This window comes from Echinops telfairi, unplaced genomic scaffold (assembly GCF_000313985.2).
Source record: "Echinops telfairi isolate 266 unplaced genomic scaffold, ASM31398v2 ScPeMD7_5;HRSCAF=22, whole genome shotgun sequence".
NCBI classification, from domain to species: domain Eukaryota; kingdom Metazoa; phylum Chordata; class Mammalia; order Afrosoricida; family Tenrecidae; genus Echinops; species Echinops telfairi.
In genome coordinates, this window is record NW_022103901.1 from 28,016,733 (window position 1) to 28,033,395 (window position 16,663).

Sequence of the window (16,663 nt, forward strand, 5' to 3'; positions counted from 1 at the left end):
GGGAATGATGGGAAAGAATTGGGGGAGGGAGGGCAGGGAGCGGGTTTGATATGTTGGGAGGTTTGATAAATTGTAAAGTTGTTGAAATGATCTGATACGTAAACCTCCACCTAATTCACAATAAAGACGTACAAAACAACATTCACCTCGACCACAATGAAAACCCTCCAGCTAGCTAGAGCAGGGAGAGAAATCTAAGAACCTCGGCCCCTGTGGAAGCCCAGGCCCCTGGGCGCTCCTCCTGCAGCACACATCGGTTTCACTGAGACGTGGCGCCTGCCAGCCCAGGCCCGAGTGGGTCATCTGCCTACATCTGAATGTACTCCACACATGGCTTTACCATGGGCACTCGGATCACTTTATTACAGTGTCCTTCAGAAACCTGCCTTTCTCTTTCTGTGGCTCTGGTTCCTTCAGTGCTGACACCGAACGTGAGTCTGACAAAACCACAGGGCCTTGTCTCCTACAGAGATACATGTGTTGGTCACGGGGTTTTGCTATTATAAACTATGCTAGCATAAGCATATTAAAGAATCTCCTTGGGCAAGTGTTTCTATAATAATTAATATATTTACAGAATTCTATTTCTGATTTAAAAAAAAAGAACAAATAAATCTCATGTGCGTATGGATTGGGATAACAGTTGTATGAGCCCCTAATAAAATGTTAAAAAAAAAAAAAAATCTCATCGGATCCTTTCGGTCTTGCCTTAGCTTAAAACAGTTAAAACCAGACCTTGTTCAAATCAGAGAGACAACAACATTGGGAATAACACCTGTTACCACAGGGAATGGACCTTAGAAACACCACCAGACTCATCGGTGGCCCTGGAGACCAGAAAACTAGCCCTCTATCGACTTCCCATCTGAAACGGAGGGTACGGATGTCACTGGCCTGACAGAAACACTCACCTCTTTCAGCGCCCAGGTCGGATGACTTGCAAGGATTTCATAATCTCCAGGAAGAACTTTAAAAAATGCAAACCTAAGAAATACAAGATACCACTCATCTTTTTTATCATGTTATTGGGGACTCGTACAGCTCTTATCACAATCCATCCATCCACCCATTGTGTCAAGCACATTTGTACATTTGTTGCCATCATCATTCTCAAAACATTTGCTTTCTACTTGAGACCTTGGTATCAGCTCACCACCACAATCACCACCCATCCGCCCTCCCTCATAAATCCTTGATCATTTATAAATTATTATTTTTTCGTGTCCCCCTTCACCAGCTTTTCTCTTGTCCGTCCCCCAGGGAGGGAGTTATATGTAGGTCGTTGTAAATAGTTTCCCCTCGCTCCCCTCAACCTTCCCCTTAACCTCCTGGTGTCACTACTCATTATTGGTCCTGAGGGGTTTATCTGTCCTGGATTCCGTGTTTCCAGTTCCTATCTGTGCCCGTGTTCATGCTCTGGTCTAGCCAGATTGGTAAGGTAGAATTCGGGTCATGGTAGTGGGGGGCGGGGGGCGGGAAGGGGAGCGCATTAAAGAAATAGATGGAGGTTGTATGTCTCATCGGTGCTATCCTGCACCCTGACTGGCTCGTCTCTTCCTTGTGACCCTTCTGTAAGGGGATGTCCAATTGTCTACAGATGGGCTTTGAGTCTCCACTCTGTACTCCCCCTCATTCACATCGATGTGATTTTTTTTGTTCTGGGTCTTAGAGACCTGATACCTGATCCCACTGACACCTCCTGATCACACAGGCTGGTGTGCTTCTTCCATGTGGGCTTTGTTGCTTCTCGGCTAGATAGCCGTTTGTTTATCATCAAGCCTGTAAGACCCAAGATGCTTTATCTTTTGATAGCTGGCACCATCAGCTTTCTTCACATTTGCTTATGCACCCGTTTTGTCTTCAGCGATCATATCAGGAAGCTGAGCATCACGGTACGCCGGGTTATTAGAACAAAGTGTTCTTGTGTTGAGGGAGGAATTGACCACTCCGCTCTAACCTTTTCCTAAGAACCCAAGTTCTTCAACTGTAAGATGAATACTGGCCGTTGAAGTATCACAAACGTGCCATTAGCAGGTGTTTCTGCAGGAACGAATTTCTTCACATTTCCTGAGCACATACTGTGTGCCAGGACATGTGGTTGCATTCCCTTCCGAAAGATTTTTGGCATAAAACCAGTCATTGAAGCTTAGCGGGAATTGGTCCTAGGACATCCGAGTGGGTTTAACAGAAACGATGGGTGTGACTAGGCAAGGACAAGGACGTGCCAAGGAGCAATGGGGAAGGACCAACCACTTGTGAACAGGGTGCAGACCTGACTGGCCAAAGTGCTCAAGACGGCACTGGCGTCGTGGGTAAATCCTGCGTGAAGGGGTGCACGTCCGCCATGAGAAGACACTCTAAATCATTTGTGGTTCCTCTGCAAACCACCTGTGATGGAGCCAGTAGCTGAGGAAGGCTGTCTAGCAATAGAGGCAAAGCAAGACCAGAGTGAGATGAACTGAAGGCTAGAAATGCTGCGCCATGACCCTGACCTTTAACCCTTCAAATGTGCAGGCCAAACCCATTACTGTCAAGCGGCTTACAACTCAGAGGGACCCTTGAGGGCGGAGTTTCTAGGAGCAGAACAGCCCCATCTTTCTTCCACGGAGCAGTTGGAGGGTTCGAACTGCCCACCTTTCAGCAGCCAAATGCTTGACTACACCACCACCAGGACACCCCACACCCATCCCTGCTATTGAGTCAATGCCAGCCCACAGAGACCCATATGGCATCTCCCAGGCGGGAGGTCTTTGTAGGAGCAGCCAGCCTCGTCTTTCTCCCACGGGGCGGTAGGTGGCTCTAACTGCCAACCTTGTGGTTATCAGCCCAACACTCAGACCACAGTGCCACCGGGCTCCCTCCAAATTTGCAAAGCATCGGACAATTTAAGAGTTCATGCTTATGAAATGAACTTCAAAGGTAATGGGCTGCATTCAGCAAATTCACTTGAGCATGGTCCACAGCAAACAACTAGCCTGGAGAAAATCAAAACTTCACCTTCCTTTCCAGACCAGGAGTACAAAGGTCTAGAAAGGCATTACACAGGACAGTCAGTCCCTCACTTAGGGTGGAGTCGGCCCTGTTCTCATGATTCTACCCTAAGTCAGTTCAGATATAAGCCAAACACCTCAATTAAAAAAAAATTGTTGTTGTTGTTTTAATATAATCTTTTCTTATTGGTACTCTTTTTTAAATCAGTGTCTTTATAAATTAGAATACTAAACATCTCTAAGTGAGCATCTCAGAATGGTCAAAACACCAGCCAGTTATGTACGATCATGTATGTAGGACTTATGACTAATGATCACATAGACTGAAAGACCAGAAGCACAAAACAGACCATCCTAAGTGCAGTTTGCCGTAACTCGAATGTGTTTTCAGCTGGGGACCACTATATGAACAGCTATTATTTCCAAGTGAAAGGCATTTCAAAAATAACAGAGAACTGAAAGACAGACTCATTACAAGGTTCTACGACGTTCATTAAGAGCCACCACAGCACTAACTACAATACATTTGACATAAGAGAGATAAAAGAGGCACTGGGTGGCTCATGGGTTGAGCTGTTAGCTGTAAGTGAGACCGCAGGAGAAGGACGAGGCGGCCTGCATCTGCACACACAGCTCCAGAAACCCTCTGGCAGGGCAGGCCCGCTGTGCCCTGTACGGCTGCCATGAGCAGAGCAGAAGCCCTTGGGGTAGTGAGAGGGGAGGAGGATTGGAAACAGGAAACAGAACTGGGACAAGTGGAGGCACTGATGGGATCACAATGGATGAGCGGGAGCAAAATGTGTCTGGACCGGTGATCTGCTCTCAACGCAAAATTTAAAACTTTTTGATAAAAAATCATAGTTGAGCTAAGCGCTTTTGACATAACAGCTATTCAGCGCTTCCTGCATGCCTGGCAGCTGTAAGCACTGATACAGTGAGCGAAGGCTCACCAGGCGTTCTCTCGCGTGTCACCATCCCACAAGGCTGCCACGCTACAGATGAGGAGCTTGAGACTCCGAGCACAGACTTGCCCAAGCGATGAAACCAATTCGGATTTGGATCCCTGTCTCCCAGAATCCACAGTTCTGACCTCGCCACCCATGGCAGACGCACGGCAGGGAGACAGAGGCCACTCACTTGCCACCAGGCTGTGTCACTGTCGACTGGATCTTCCCTTCCGTGCCTGTGTTTCTGAGAGAGACTTGAACGCCTGCGGGCCCCAGGGGCTGCCCTTTGCTGAGGACCTGGGGCGGAGAAGAAGGTTAGGACCAGGCCGAGCAGGCCAGGCGCGCTCTCAACTGTCCTGCCGATCCCACGCATCCCCGGTCTGCGCGCTTCCTGGGACCACGGCCTGTTCTGGAATGGGACATAAGCCACGGGTGACTGCACGGCAGCCACAGGGGAATAATGTAAGTAGCAGAGTAATAGTCCACGTCTAGGACACTATCGATTAAAGACAAACCAGGGCTGCACAACAGGGGCCCTGGGAAGGCAGTGGGTGACACGTGGGGTTGCTGACTGCCAGGTCACGCTCTGGACCCAGTAGCCTCTCCACGTGAGAAAGATGAGGCGTCTGCTCCCGTAAAGAGCTACGGCCTCGGAAACCTTCCCAGGGTCCTTAGGAATCAAAACAGACTTGATGGTGGTGGGTCTTATTGCTGGTGTTGGTTTGGGGAGGCGGAGGGCCTTGTTTTGCTTATAGATTATTAAGACAAACACCCAGATGGGGACGCTCATAAGAAACCAGCACATCATGCAGGGAGGCCCAAGAGCCATCTTCTCAAGGCCGGGCAAAGGAGAGGAAAGCCACCGAGAGAAAAGGGCCGGCCGGGAAGTCTGCTCTTGACCGTCTTCAGCCTGGGGGAGGGGGGGGGGGGGGGGGGGGGGCAAGAGAACGCTCTCCCCTGAGGAGCAGAGCTGAGGTGCCGGCCGTCTACAATCACACTGCCCTGGGGACCCAAACTAACCGGAGACGAAACTGAAATACTTGAGAGTGTCCCTGGGCGGAGTAAACACAACCCTCTGGGGAAGAAGCCAACTTCAGGTCACCACATGGACTGCAAGGGTCTAAGACACACCTGGTTTCAGCCATGGGGAATGTGGGGGGGGGTATCCTAAAATGGAAACAAATAAACAAACCAGGGTCCACTATGATACTAATGTCGGCCACAACCGTTTTGCTAATGCTCACTACGAACATGATAAGAAGCACCCTGCACACCTTATTCCACCCAATTCTCCTGACAGGTTGATGGGGTACATGCTACTCCTGCACCTATGCTGCAGGGGAGGAAACGGAGGCATGGCGAGGGAGACTCGGCAAAGCTGCACAGAAGGCAGGACACAGAGCAGAGTCCAGGACTGGCAGGCTGACAAGGACAGGAGCCTTGTCCTGCCCTGCCCACGTCCCGGCTTTGGCCCACAGGGGAAGGGCAGCAAGGCCACAAGTGCAGGGGCGAGTGCGGCTCAAGTCCATGCCTCGTATTTACTCTCCATCCCGAGGTGTGGCAGCAGGGTGAAGAGAAGGAGCGGTCACCTACCCTCGACCTTTAGAGCACCCCTGGCCCGACACACAACTGGGTAGCATTCACAGCCCCTCCTGACGCTTATCGGGGGTCCTTATAGAATGGCAGCCCTCGGGTGAGAAGTCCTTTTGTAAAGGTCAGGGGAGACATGTGACACACATTGTGCACGACACCCGCGTAGCACATGGCTGCACATGACAGAGCAAGTCCTAAAGGCATACCTTGCCATTCACCGAAAAGCCTGTGAACACGAAGTTAATGTCCCCTCCCTTTGTGCAGATGTCACTAACACCATCCACGTAGAGTTCCACGCTCGTCGGCTCTGAAAAACAGAGAGGGGCAGGGTGCAGGACACGAGAGTGCTTGAGTTCTGGGCCCAGGGAAAGCACTGCTGTAGGATACAGTTCACAGCTAAGCTTGCATGCACTTCACATGTGGACCCTTAATAATACACGCTCATGCATCCTCATGCAAAGGTCCAAAAAGGAACGGGGAAAAGTCTCCCTCCCAGCCCTGTCCTCCACACGCCTAGAGGGAAGCAGTGCCACAAGGGACAGACCTTGTTTTCATTTTTCAGCCACGGTAAGAAGCCCAAAGTACCACAGAAAGTGCGGTGGGTGACACAGATTTCTTGCCTGAGTGCCCACCATGAACCAGCTGCCGTAGTAAGTGCACCTTATGCTCATGACTACCTTAGAGCGTGGATAGCAATGTCTGTAGGCACACAAAGGTGGAAGGACCTCCCAAATCACACAGCTTGTGAGTAAAAGTGTCCCAATTTGGACCCAAGAAGCCTGGCTCCCCCGGCCTGGGTCCTGACCAAGGAGGTTGAGTGCACATCGCTAAATTAGGGTAATAAGCTCAAAAGTCTAACGTACCCACACACAGTGACAGAGGCAGCCCCGACCCAGCTCCCCCCGCCCCCGCCCCCCGGAAACCTGGACTTCTCTCTGCAGTTTCCTACGATCTCAATAGCGACGATGAGACCCCCGAGGCCTCATGGAACCTCCTGCTTGGCTCTAACTCACAGCACCCCCAGACCCAACAGAACGCAGTGCTGCCTAGTCCCGCGCCACCCTCACCACTGTGGGTTTTTAAGGTTTGAAATTACCGAGGAGAGGAGGCAAAAAAGGAACTATCAAGACATTTTCAGGTAAAGTGAGAACACGCACAGAGGAAGACGCCAATAGCTAATGGGCACGAAGGCTTGAATAGGCCTTGCAATAGAGGCATTTCTGCTCATACAGAGAGTCAGAGAAAACTAATCAAGAACTTTCCAAGTCCGGCTAGCGGAGCAGGGCAGAGTGGTCAGCAGGTAACTGGAGCACTCTTAGGAAAGCTCTGCTGTGTTCACGTGGTGAAAATTCATCGCGTTCTGGACTTGCAATCAGCGCACGTTTCTGTAAGCATGCTGTGAGGAACCAACCAGTCCCCGAAACCCTAGCACAGGACATTCAGAAGCAAACACAGCTGCCCCACGGCCTCGCAGGCTGCCAACCTGTAGCTTCTGCTTGAGCCTCGGCAGTTGTTAGGTCCTGTGAGCCTCACAGGGACCTCTCCTCACAGAGCACAACTGCCCCCTGGGCTTCCAAGCCGGTAAGCTGTACAGCCGAGTGCTTGACCACGGTGCCATCAGGGTTCCCACTCCTACCGCTACTGGTGTTGGGGTAGGAGCCTCAAGTGTACTGAACTCAGCCAAGAGCAGAGCTGCCTCGCAGGGATTCCAGGTGGAAACCCTTATGGGAGCAAATGGCCAGGTCTTTTCTCAGTCTGCTGGGGGTTGCACGCTGCCGACCTTTTGCTTTGCCGGAGACCCCTTAACAACTGCGGCATGTTTGATGGGTTAAGTTCCCACCCCACAGCTTTGGGGAATACACCAAGAGACACCTGCAGACTGAAAACTGGAAAAGGCCCTCTCCCCCAAGGCCAAATCCACTCTCAGCCGCCCGAGTTTCCCTTCATGGCAGCTGGGCCTAAATCCCTCCTTCTCCCAACTCCGAAGGGGACCAGACCTGAACAACTGTGGCTCCCTCTGCCCACACTTTCCCCAAGTCATAAAGGTGGGCCAGCAAACACCTGCTCTGCCGAAACACCAACGCTCATCTGTCCCCTTCAGATCCGTCAGCCACACCACACCGGACCCTCCCTCTAATCTCAAAGGGGCCCAGATGCCACAGTGGTTAAAGCACTCAGCTACTGCTAACCGGGAGGCCAGCAGTTGGAGCCCAGCAGCTGCTCCATGGGAGAAAAAGGCAGCAGTCTGCTTCTGCAAAGATCCAGTCTCAGAAACGCCATGGGCAGTTCTCCTCTCCTACTGGTCCCTGTCAAGCAGAATGGATGGGACGGAAGGGGGAGCTTGGAGGCTCTTCGGATCTCCAGCCCATTCTCACCGCTCCAGCTTCTCGACCAGACAGCGACCTGCCTGCAGGCGGCTGTGAGCCTTTGTTTGGATGGGGCCGCAGGGCCATGTGTGCTCCCTTCTTGTGCTGGCCACTCCGAAAGCTTACAGATACTGGCCCAGGGAGCCCCTGGGAAGCAGGAGCCATCACGGTCCTGACCCCACAGGTGAGGAAGCGGCAGCTGACACAGCCATGGGCATGGGTGCCTGGGCTTCCAGTCTCCTAACAGAAGAATTTCAGGTCAAAGTCTATTATTTTTATCAATGCCATGGTCCAGTCAATTAAAAAGGAAAAAAACACTGGGGTGGTTAAGAAAGCAACAGTCCTGGGATGGGAACAAAGGTCCCCCTCCCTCCTTCCCTCCTGGTCTGCTGTCCCCTAATGAGGCTTCAAAAGCAGGCCAGAGAGAGACATGAAGAACAAGAACCGGAAGGCTGAAGAGAGTCACGCCGCTCTCAAATGATCAGGAGGGTAACCACCAGAGCTTCCCACACGAGGCCATGCCCCCCTCCTCACTCTGCCAACTCCAATTCCTAGTAGGCAGGTCCTGGCAGCTCCACTGAGCATGCCCGATTACGCAGTTCACTTACCAAAGCTCCAGCCTGGGGGAGGCTCAATCTTCAGGATGAACTCTCCCTAAGAGGGAAAAGCAAAGAAAATGACCTTGGAAGGCATGAAAATCGGTGCCCCTTCAACTGGTTTGAATTCTTCTGATGCCATCGCGACATGTAAACTGTCTGCACACGGAGCAAAACGCCCACAACGACCGTCCTTGTAAAGGCTGGTGAGCACTGACCCCCTTTCCAGCTGTAGCAAAAGGGGAAGCCCCCGGGTCACACGCGGAAGCCCTTATGGGAGCAGATGCTTTATGCAGCCACTGTTTGTCCTTGTCACCAAACACGCTGGTAACGGAGTTTATGGCCTGTCTTTCACACACGAACTACAGTGCTTTCTGACAAATGGGTATTCTAACCCTACCATCTCCTCCATCCGTCCAGGATTGAGAGTGGTCTTTAGTTTTAAAAAAAACAAAAAAACCGACAAGACCCAGCAAGTCCACCTCTCGAATCAATTCCATGCACTGCACATGCAGACTTAAATTCACCAAGAACGACTGTTGCACTGTAGGAAAACACTTTAATCCAAAAAGGACCTTCTGCCCATCACTAACTCCCTCTCCCACAATAAAACCCAAGCCCACCGCCACTGCACTGTTCTGACTCACAGCAACCCGACGCAGGGTTTCGGAGGCTGTAACTCTTTCCAGGAGCAGAGAGCCTCACCTTTCTCCCATGGAGTGGCTGGTGGGTTTGAGCTGCTGACCTCGCAGTTAGCAGCCACACTGAAGTGTTTAAATCATGTGCAGTTTTGCCCTGACTCTGGAGTGCTACACCGCCATTAGAAAGGAGGCCAGTGATATCCCTCCGTGGGTGTTCAACACACGCCAAGATGCCACATGGGAGGAGAAATCGTACTGTGAGCTCTGGGGTGTCTTCATAAACGTTCTATTTGACTTCTCTGGGTTCTCACACCTGCAATAGCTGCACAATTCAAAGACAATGGCCACGAGTAAACGGTTTATTAAGGAAGCCACCAAGTTGTCGTGCCAGTGAGAAACGCCCAGGATAGTTGTTTATGGGACATGTTACAAAGTTCTGTCAGGTCTGCTAAAAATGCCCAACGGGGCCTCCCCCTGCACTGGAAGCCTCAGGCCAAAGACAGTCAAGTCAGCTCAAGCCCTTTGGGTCAGCAAGTCCAGCTCCCTGAATTAAGTGTCCAGAGGCACTCGACTCCCAGCGAGCCTCAGCCCAAGGGTACTCAGCTCCACTTCTGTGTGTCCAGCCCAGTTTCCCCAATGAAGTGTCCAGAGGCACCCACTCCGCAAGCCAGCCTCCTGCACAAAAGCACGTGGCTTGGCATGCTCCACGGGAAGTCCACCACTCTGCTGCATGCTGGGGCCTCATTCTGTTGCTCCTCCTCTGATGGTGTAGCTGTGTTCTTGATCCAAGAGGTTCACCGCCAGGGATCTCGGGTCCAGGGGACATGCTCCCCTCCTGACTCTTGATGGTGATGAGATCCCTCCTCCTGCTTCTCAAGGGGCTCAGTTGATACACAGCAGGATGGGAATCCAGTTCACAATTACTCACAGGTGAACCTTAGCCGTATCTTCCCCCACATTCTTCCTAGACCCATGCAGGGAAAGGTTGTTGGGTGGGAATTAGAGAATTTGGCTAGAGAAGACACATTATATATTGCACTGCCCCTGCAGGCTAATTCCTATTTGTCTAACAAAAGAGGAATAAAAACGATGTCTACTACCACAATTTATTGTGACTCTGAAATTCATTTGAAATAAAATGTTTTTTCAAAATGCAATTTACAAAGGGTGAAGGAGCACTACAACTGGCGGTGATCACACACCTCATTTTAAAAGGGATTTAACCATGGAGGTGGGGGAGAGAATGTGTCCTAAAATGTACTGTGGTAATGAATGATTGTACAACTCTTGTTGATATGACTGAACTGTGTGATATGTGAATGAAATGCCAATGAAACTGTTTGTAAAAAAAACAAGCAATTTATGTAGAATGTGAAGACAGTTATATACATGGGGGGTGGGGAGCGCAGTGCATATTCATGTGCACAAGCAGCTGTGTGTGTGTGCTGGGTTATCTAACTACGTAGGTGCCCTAATGGTGCTGGGGACTATATCTATGTATCAGGCCGTTAACCCCCAGATCAGCGGTTAAACGCGAACCCGCAAGCTGCTCCCCGGAAGACAGGTGTAGGGCTCGTGTTTGGTTGGAATCAACTCAATGGCAGTAGGGCGGGCTTGGGTCTGACACTCAACGCAGAGCAAGCAGTTAAGACGCACACCATTCTTCTATCAGAGACGATCTCCACAGAAGAAGAGGGAATCGGGGGGCCGGGGAGTAAGAGGCACAAACTGACTTGCTATACTACTAAAGCCTCTACCCGCTAGAGGCCCGGGGCACCCTGCTCCCAGCTGTGATACCCAGCCGTGTCCCTGGACTTGCACAAGGACCACACCAGTGTGTAAGCTGCCTCTCGCTGCACAGGGCCGACTCCAGAGACCCGGCGGGAGCCACTAGCTCCTACGGGAAAGGCCACTCTCCCAGTGGCTGAGCCCTAGAGAACATGCCGCCTGCCATCGAAAAAGAGGAGCAATAAAGCCTGCCCAACCCTCCCCACTTACCTTATCGTACAAGGGGATCATAAAGTAGCCGTTGTTCGGGGCACAGTCAGTCTGGTATTTCAAAGTCCCGTGCTTGGTGTATAACTTGATCTGGAAACAAAGAGGAGACTAAAAGTCAGCCAGGGCCCACCCAGTTAAGGCCATGTCTGCAGTCCAAATTCACTGTCAGCACGCGTCTGAGGGCAGCCCACGAAGGGGCTTCGAAAAATTCATGGATAAGTGGAATTAATTTCTTTAAAAAGGTCTTTTCCCAAAAACTTTCTGGAGGCCCCTCATATGTGCCAGTTGGCTATTAGGGGCAGAAAGAAAGAAGGTTCAGATTAGGAACCACCTGAAGCTGACTCCAAACGTCCTACTTGTCCGTTCTTGGCAGTCTGAGTGGCTGGCTCTGGGTTAGGGATCCCAGGTGGCACAGGGAACTATGAGTTGGCTGTTCACTAAAGAATCTGCGGTTCAAACTCACCAGCAGGGCCGAGGGAGAAAAAAACGAGACAGTCTACCCCTCTAAGGCCCTACAGCCTTAGAATCCCTAGGGAGTGGGGCTAGTCTTCCGACGGGTCACCAAGTTGGAATCACTGACAGAGGGTGGGTTATTACCTCGATGTTGCTTATTCATGTTTCCAGGTTGACACAGGGCATGTTACTGCTGCTGTGCGTGAAAGTGCTCATTACAACGCATACTCCGGCTCTACCTGGGTGCACAACTAGGTCTGGGATGAGGGCCAGGAACCTGCATTCCGGACTCCTGGTGGCTCCAAATCCATATTCATCAGTAGCACTTGTTGACCCGGACCCACTGCCAGCAAGTACGTTCCCACTCACAGGGACTGCAGAGAGGGTCCCGGGACTGTCAATCTGACAGCGCATGGGACAACCTCATCTTTCTACCGTGGAGCAGCTGGGGGCTTGCATGGCTAACTTGGCAAACAGCAGCCCGATGCTTTCCCGATGGTGCCACCCGGACCCCTAGTCCTCATGTTTAGATAGTTTTAATGTTCTACTGACTCCCACCCTCAGGACAAGAGCCTATTAATAAGATGAACAAGATGCCTCTCTGGCCTCTCCCAGTTCCAAAGACTCGCACAGCCTGGGCCTTTCCACATACTAACTGTTTCCCCAGAGGTTGCTCAAGGCCATGTATCCAGGTCTTCGCATACTACCTGTGTGCGACCTGGCACGAGTCCCTAACCTCCTCAGCTTTCACTTCCTCACCTGTGCAAAGAGAGCCACCACCACCCTATCACGGTGGCTGTGCAGGTTCACGGGCGAGCCCCTCGCAGAGGAGTCTGAATATGCTACAACGTCTCTGAAGAAAAAGGCAACCCGTCCGAGGGAAGTTTCTTACATTGGCCTACAGGGCTGAACCACTCTCCAGGTGGCTTTCCACACATGGGACAGGAAGCAGCCGGGTCTGGTGGCCTCCTCCTTGCTCCTGAAGTGTTAATGCTCTATGGCAGTGACCCGGAAACGACGGCCACGGGCTGTCAGTGCCCAGAATGGGAGACGTCAAGGACAGGGAAAGCCGGGATTCAAGCACGGGCCAGGAGGTGCGCCTACTTGAGTGCCTGAGACAGGGGCTCCTTCACGGCAGCTTCTCAAGCAAGACTTGATGAGTCTATTTAAAGATCCTAAGTCAGACACATGCACTTAAAGGAAGGACTGAAAACGTGTCTGCCAAGCAGGGAGCCGGAGTGTGCAGTCACCATGCTCAGCTGCTAACCTAAAGAAAAGAAAGGTGGGACGTTCAAATCTACCCAGAGGTGCCTCAGAAGAAAGGCCTGGTGACCTGCGTCTGAGTAATTAGCTACTGAAAATGCTGTGGAGCGACAGTCCTAGGCTGACATGCGTGAGGCCATCACAAGTCATCATCGACTCAACAGCAACTGAGAGGTGCCAAGAAGACAATGCCAACGGGCATTCATCTAGAGGGCAGGCAGACAGGACTACAGCCTCGCTGCCTTTACAGCCCAGAGAGCCTTTGAGTTTTCAAAAGAGGAGTCAGCAACCATTTCTTTTCTTTGTTTCTTCCCCTATGCATTCTTCTGACTGTTCAAAGCAGTGGCAACTGATAAAGTTTTTCTTCTTAACAATACAGGCCACTTAAAAAACAGAAGGTTAGTGCCCTGAGGGCAGAGGTTCTGGTCTGTTCTGTTCAATGCACTGCTAGGCCCCCACTGCACACAAGACACCGAAAATACAGGGGCCCCATCCTGGTAGACAACGGAACAAAATCATCTGCCCTCGTCCAGCGGGGAAGCAGACTGAAGCAGAATGAAGGCGGATTTGGACACAATGAAAACACAATCAAGAAAGAATGGAAAAGAAGCTGTGCTTTCCCTCGTCCTGGCAATATCAACTGAAGTGTGTACCTTCCAGATGGAGCATCCACAAAACACAAACACAAACGTTATGAAAATTTTAAAGAAAACAAAAAAGGGCTTGTGAAATATCTTGATGACTTACATTTCGCTCATGAAGTACAGATCAGAGCCCAGGACAACAGTCTAAATCTCTATCAAGGTCACACATACAAAACGACCGATTTCGCCATCAGAAGTGAGGAGAGAAGCCGGAGGGGAAACTCCAGGAACACACATCACAACCGGTCACAAAACTGCTCCGTTCTTGGGGCTACAGTGAATGCAGAGGGGTGACAGACAGTGCTCTCCCAGCCTTCAACTGGCTCCCGGAGCCCCCAGGAAATTACAAGCTGCAAAAGGCAGCTTCCCTACGACCCAGGCCAGCAGCCTGCCCAGGAGGCAGCAAAGGCACGAAGTGTGCCCAGCAGATGCTCAGGACGCCTCTACTGTCAGTGCGTCTCTGAGTCACGGAACACCGGAGCCCTTACAGGCAACAGGATGCAGGAGCCTTGAAGATGATCACTGGTTCTCTTTAGAGGGTACACTGCTTCCCTCTCGACACCCTCACCATCCTACAGGCACAAAATCTGGGGTTTAGGCAAGGCCAGGTCACAGAGAAAGTGGGGCGAGGGACCTATTTCTAGCCCTCCTCCTGCTCTGCAGAACCCACTGGTTCCCCGCCTCATCCCTGCAGCTCATTGACTCCACTTTGAGACCACCTTCCAGGGTGTTCCTCCCAGGTCTTCTCCTAGCCTCTTCATTCTCTTTCGAAATGCCTCCCAACACCTGTCCTTTTCCACTTCTACTGCTCGCAGCCTCTCCAGCCACCACCGGGCCTCCCCAACGGGGCCCACCCTCCTCAAGTCCCATCCCACCACCCTGCCAACTGACCTACCCCAACCTCCACCAACACCCCCTCCCACCGTGCAATTTTCCAGCTGACTGGGATGGCGCAGAAGACGCAACTACCACGTGGTGACAACTGCAACCAGCAGGACAAAGCAAAACGTGTAGAAACTGGTCAATGAGGAGCTGATCGGCTCAGGAAACTTTCACCTGACTCACAATAAAGTTTAAAAAGTAAAAAGCCCTCTAACAAACCAGGGCTTTACAACGTAATAAAGGCTTCTGCTCTACAGGGTCTGTCCAGCCACAACCCAGTGTGGCACTCGGGCAGCTGACAAGCCTATTTTCAGAAGGAAAGGAGGCCCCAGAGGAGCAGGTTGGAAATAATGATTCTCAGCCCTGGAGACTCCAACACAAGACTTACTGGGTCAGAGCTCCGAAAGTGGAAACCAGGGCCTTTGTCATGGAACTAGCACAAGAAGTTTGTGTGCATACACGGCTCTGCGGGATTCCAGGCTGAGGCTGCTGTTCGGAAAAACGTTCTCTCCAAGTCCCTGGACGCCTGGTTCCAGGGAAATCTGACTTTCCAAGGACCTGGGGCCTAGAGCCCTGGCATCTCAGTCCTGCAGACACTGTTTGTTTTTTCTTATCATTTCATTGGGGGCTCATACAACTCATATCACAAGCCATCCATCCATCCATTGTGTCAAGCACATGTGTACTGAGTTTTAGGAGATCCCTGTGGGGCTTCTGAAACTCTTGCCACTCACAACTGCTTTTTGCTCAAGAAATTTCCAACACCGTTTGGTTTTGAATTAAATTTTGGTCATTCCCACTTTGGAAACCTTTTCCCGTGGCCTTCAGCACACTCACACACCCACTCCCTACACAAACACACACACACACACACACACACAAAACCATATGGGTCATGGCCCATGGTTAAAAAAGCTCTGAACAGGTTCCCAAACTTATGTGGCCTACTATACAGCCCATAACCCACGACAAAGTGCACACACACACAACCATGCGGGGTCATGGCCCACGGTTCAAAAAGCTCTGAACAGGTTCCCAAACTTACGTGGCCTACTATACAGCCCATAACCCACGACAACGTGCAGGCACCTGCTGGTGCAGCCCCCTGGATCGTTCCATCGCCCCACAAAGCGGTGGTCATCGCTCGCTTTGGAAAGCACTGGCCTGGAGCCTGGCTTTGGTAGACGCTGGGATCCGGGGAGGGGGGGTACCTTCGTTCTGCGAGGTCTGACGAAAGCTGGGGGCCAGCCCTCCCACCCCGTGCACCACCAGCACTGACCCTCCGCTCTGGGGGCGCTACGGAAGGAAGGGTGACGGGCGGAGGACAGCGAGCGCCGCCTTGAGCGCGAGGAGCAATCTGCGAACGTGGGGCCGGAGCAGAAGTCCCCGCGGCCCAGAGAGGCTGAGCTGCCGGCCCGAGGTCACACAGCGCGCGGGCCAGGCCGCCGGGCGGGCGCTCACCTCGATGAGCGAGTAGTTGATCTCCACGTCCGACTTGACGAAGCCCCCGCAGCCCACCACGATGTCCTCGGAGCCGCGCGTCCGTGCCACGCCGCTCAGCAGCAGCACGACGGCGACCACCAGGGGCCCCGGCGGCCCTGCGTTCCGGCCAGCCCGCATGGCCACTCGGTCCCTCCCCTCGCCGCCGGCTCCCTCCTCCGCTCCGCACCGCAGGCAGCACGGAGCCCGCCCCCCGGGCTGCGCATGCGCATTTCTACCGTACAGTCGCGTCGCCCGGAAGGAGAGCCACGTCGCATTGCTCAGCGGACAGCGAGACCACTTGTGCCCCCTGCAGGCGCGGAGGACCTCATGCAAAGTCCCGTCCGCCTGGCGCGAGGGGCCTAGGTATGCAAACTTGAAAGGTGTAGTAGTCGTTTGGGTTCAAGGTCACAGCCCCTCGTACGCAGTGGGTAAGCGCTCGGCTGCTACCCAGAAGGTTGGCGGTGGAACCCACCAGCCCCTCTGCAGGAAGAAGATGCGGCAGCCTGCTTCGATCACCGCCTGCTTCGATAACAGCCTACAGAAATCCGGTGGGGCAGTTAGTTCGACACGGTCCTATAGGGGTCACCATGAGTTGGAAGCAACTTGATGACAATGGGCTTTGGAGTTATTAATTTTTTTGCATATGGAACAAAAATGTACATTTATTCAAAACTCACTGCCATTGAGTCGAATACCAACTCATAGCAGCGACCCTATGGGATAAGGTAGAAATGACCCCAAGGATTAGAGCTAGGGTTAGGGTGGGGGGAAAAAAAGGTAGAATGACCCCTTTGAGTTACTGAGACTT

General features: G+C 52.1%; 1 protein-coding gene across 1 annotated transcript in view; it reads right to left on the reverse strand.

Annotated features, from left to right (window-relative positions):
* LOC101642674 (nodal modulator 3) overlaps positions 1-15,993 on the reverse strand; it is a 56,545-nt gene extending 40,552 nt beyond the window's left edge. Inside the window, exons 1-6 of the mRNA XM_045286008.1 lie at positions 15,835-15,993; positions 11,132-11,221; positions 8,505-8,550; positions 5,737-5,837; positions 4,128-4,234; positions 912-984 (exon numbers count right to left, since the gene is read on the reverse strand). Of these exons, the coding sequence (XP_045141943.1) occupies positions 912-984; positions 4,128-4,234; positions 5,737-5,837; positions 8,505-8,550; positions 11,132-11,221; positions 15,835-15,993 (576 nt within the window). The remainder of the gene's footprint in view (positions 1-911; positions 985-4,127; positions 4,235-5,736; positions 5,838-8,504; positions 8,551-11,131; positions 11,222-15,834) is intronic.
* Between the last annotated feature and the right edge of the window lie 670 nt (positions 15,994-16,663).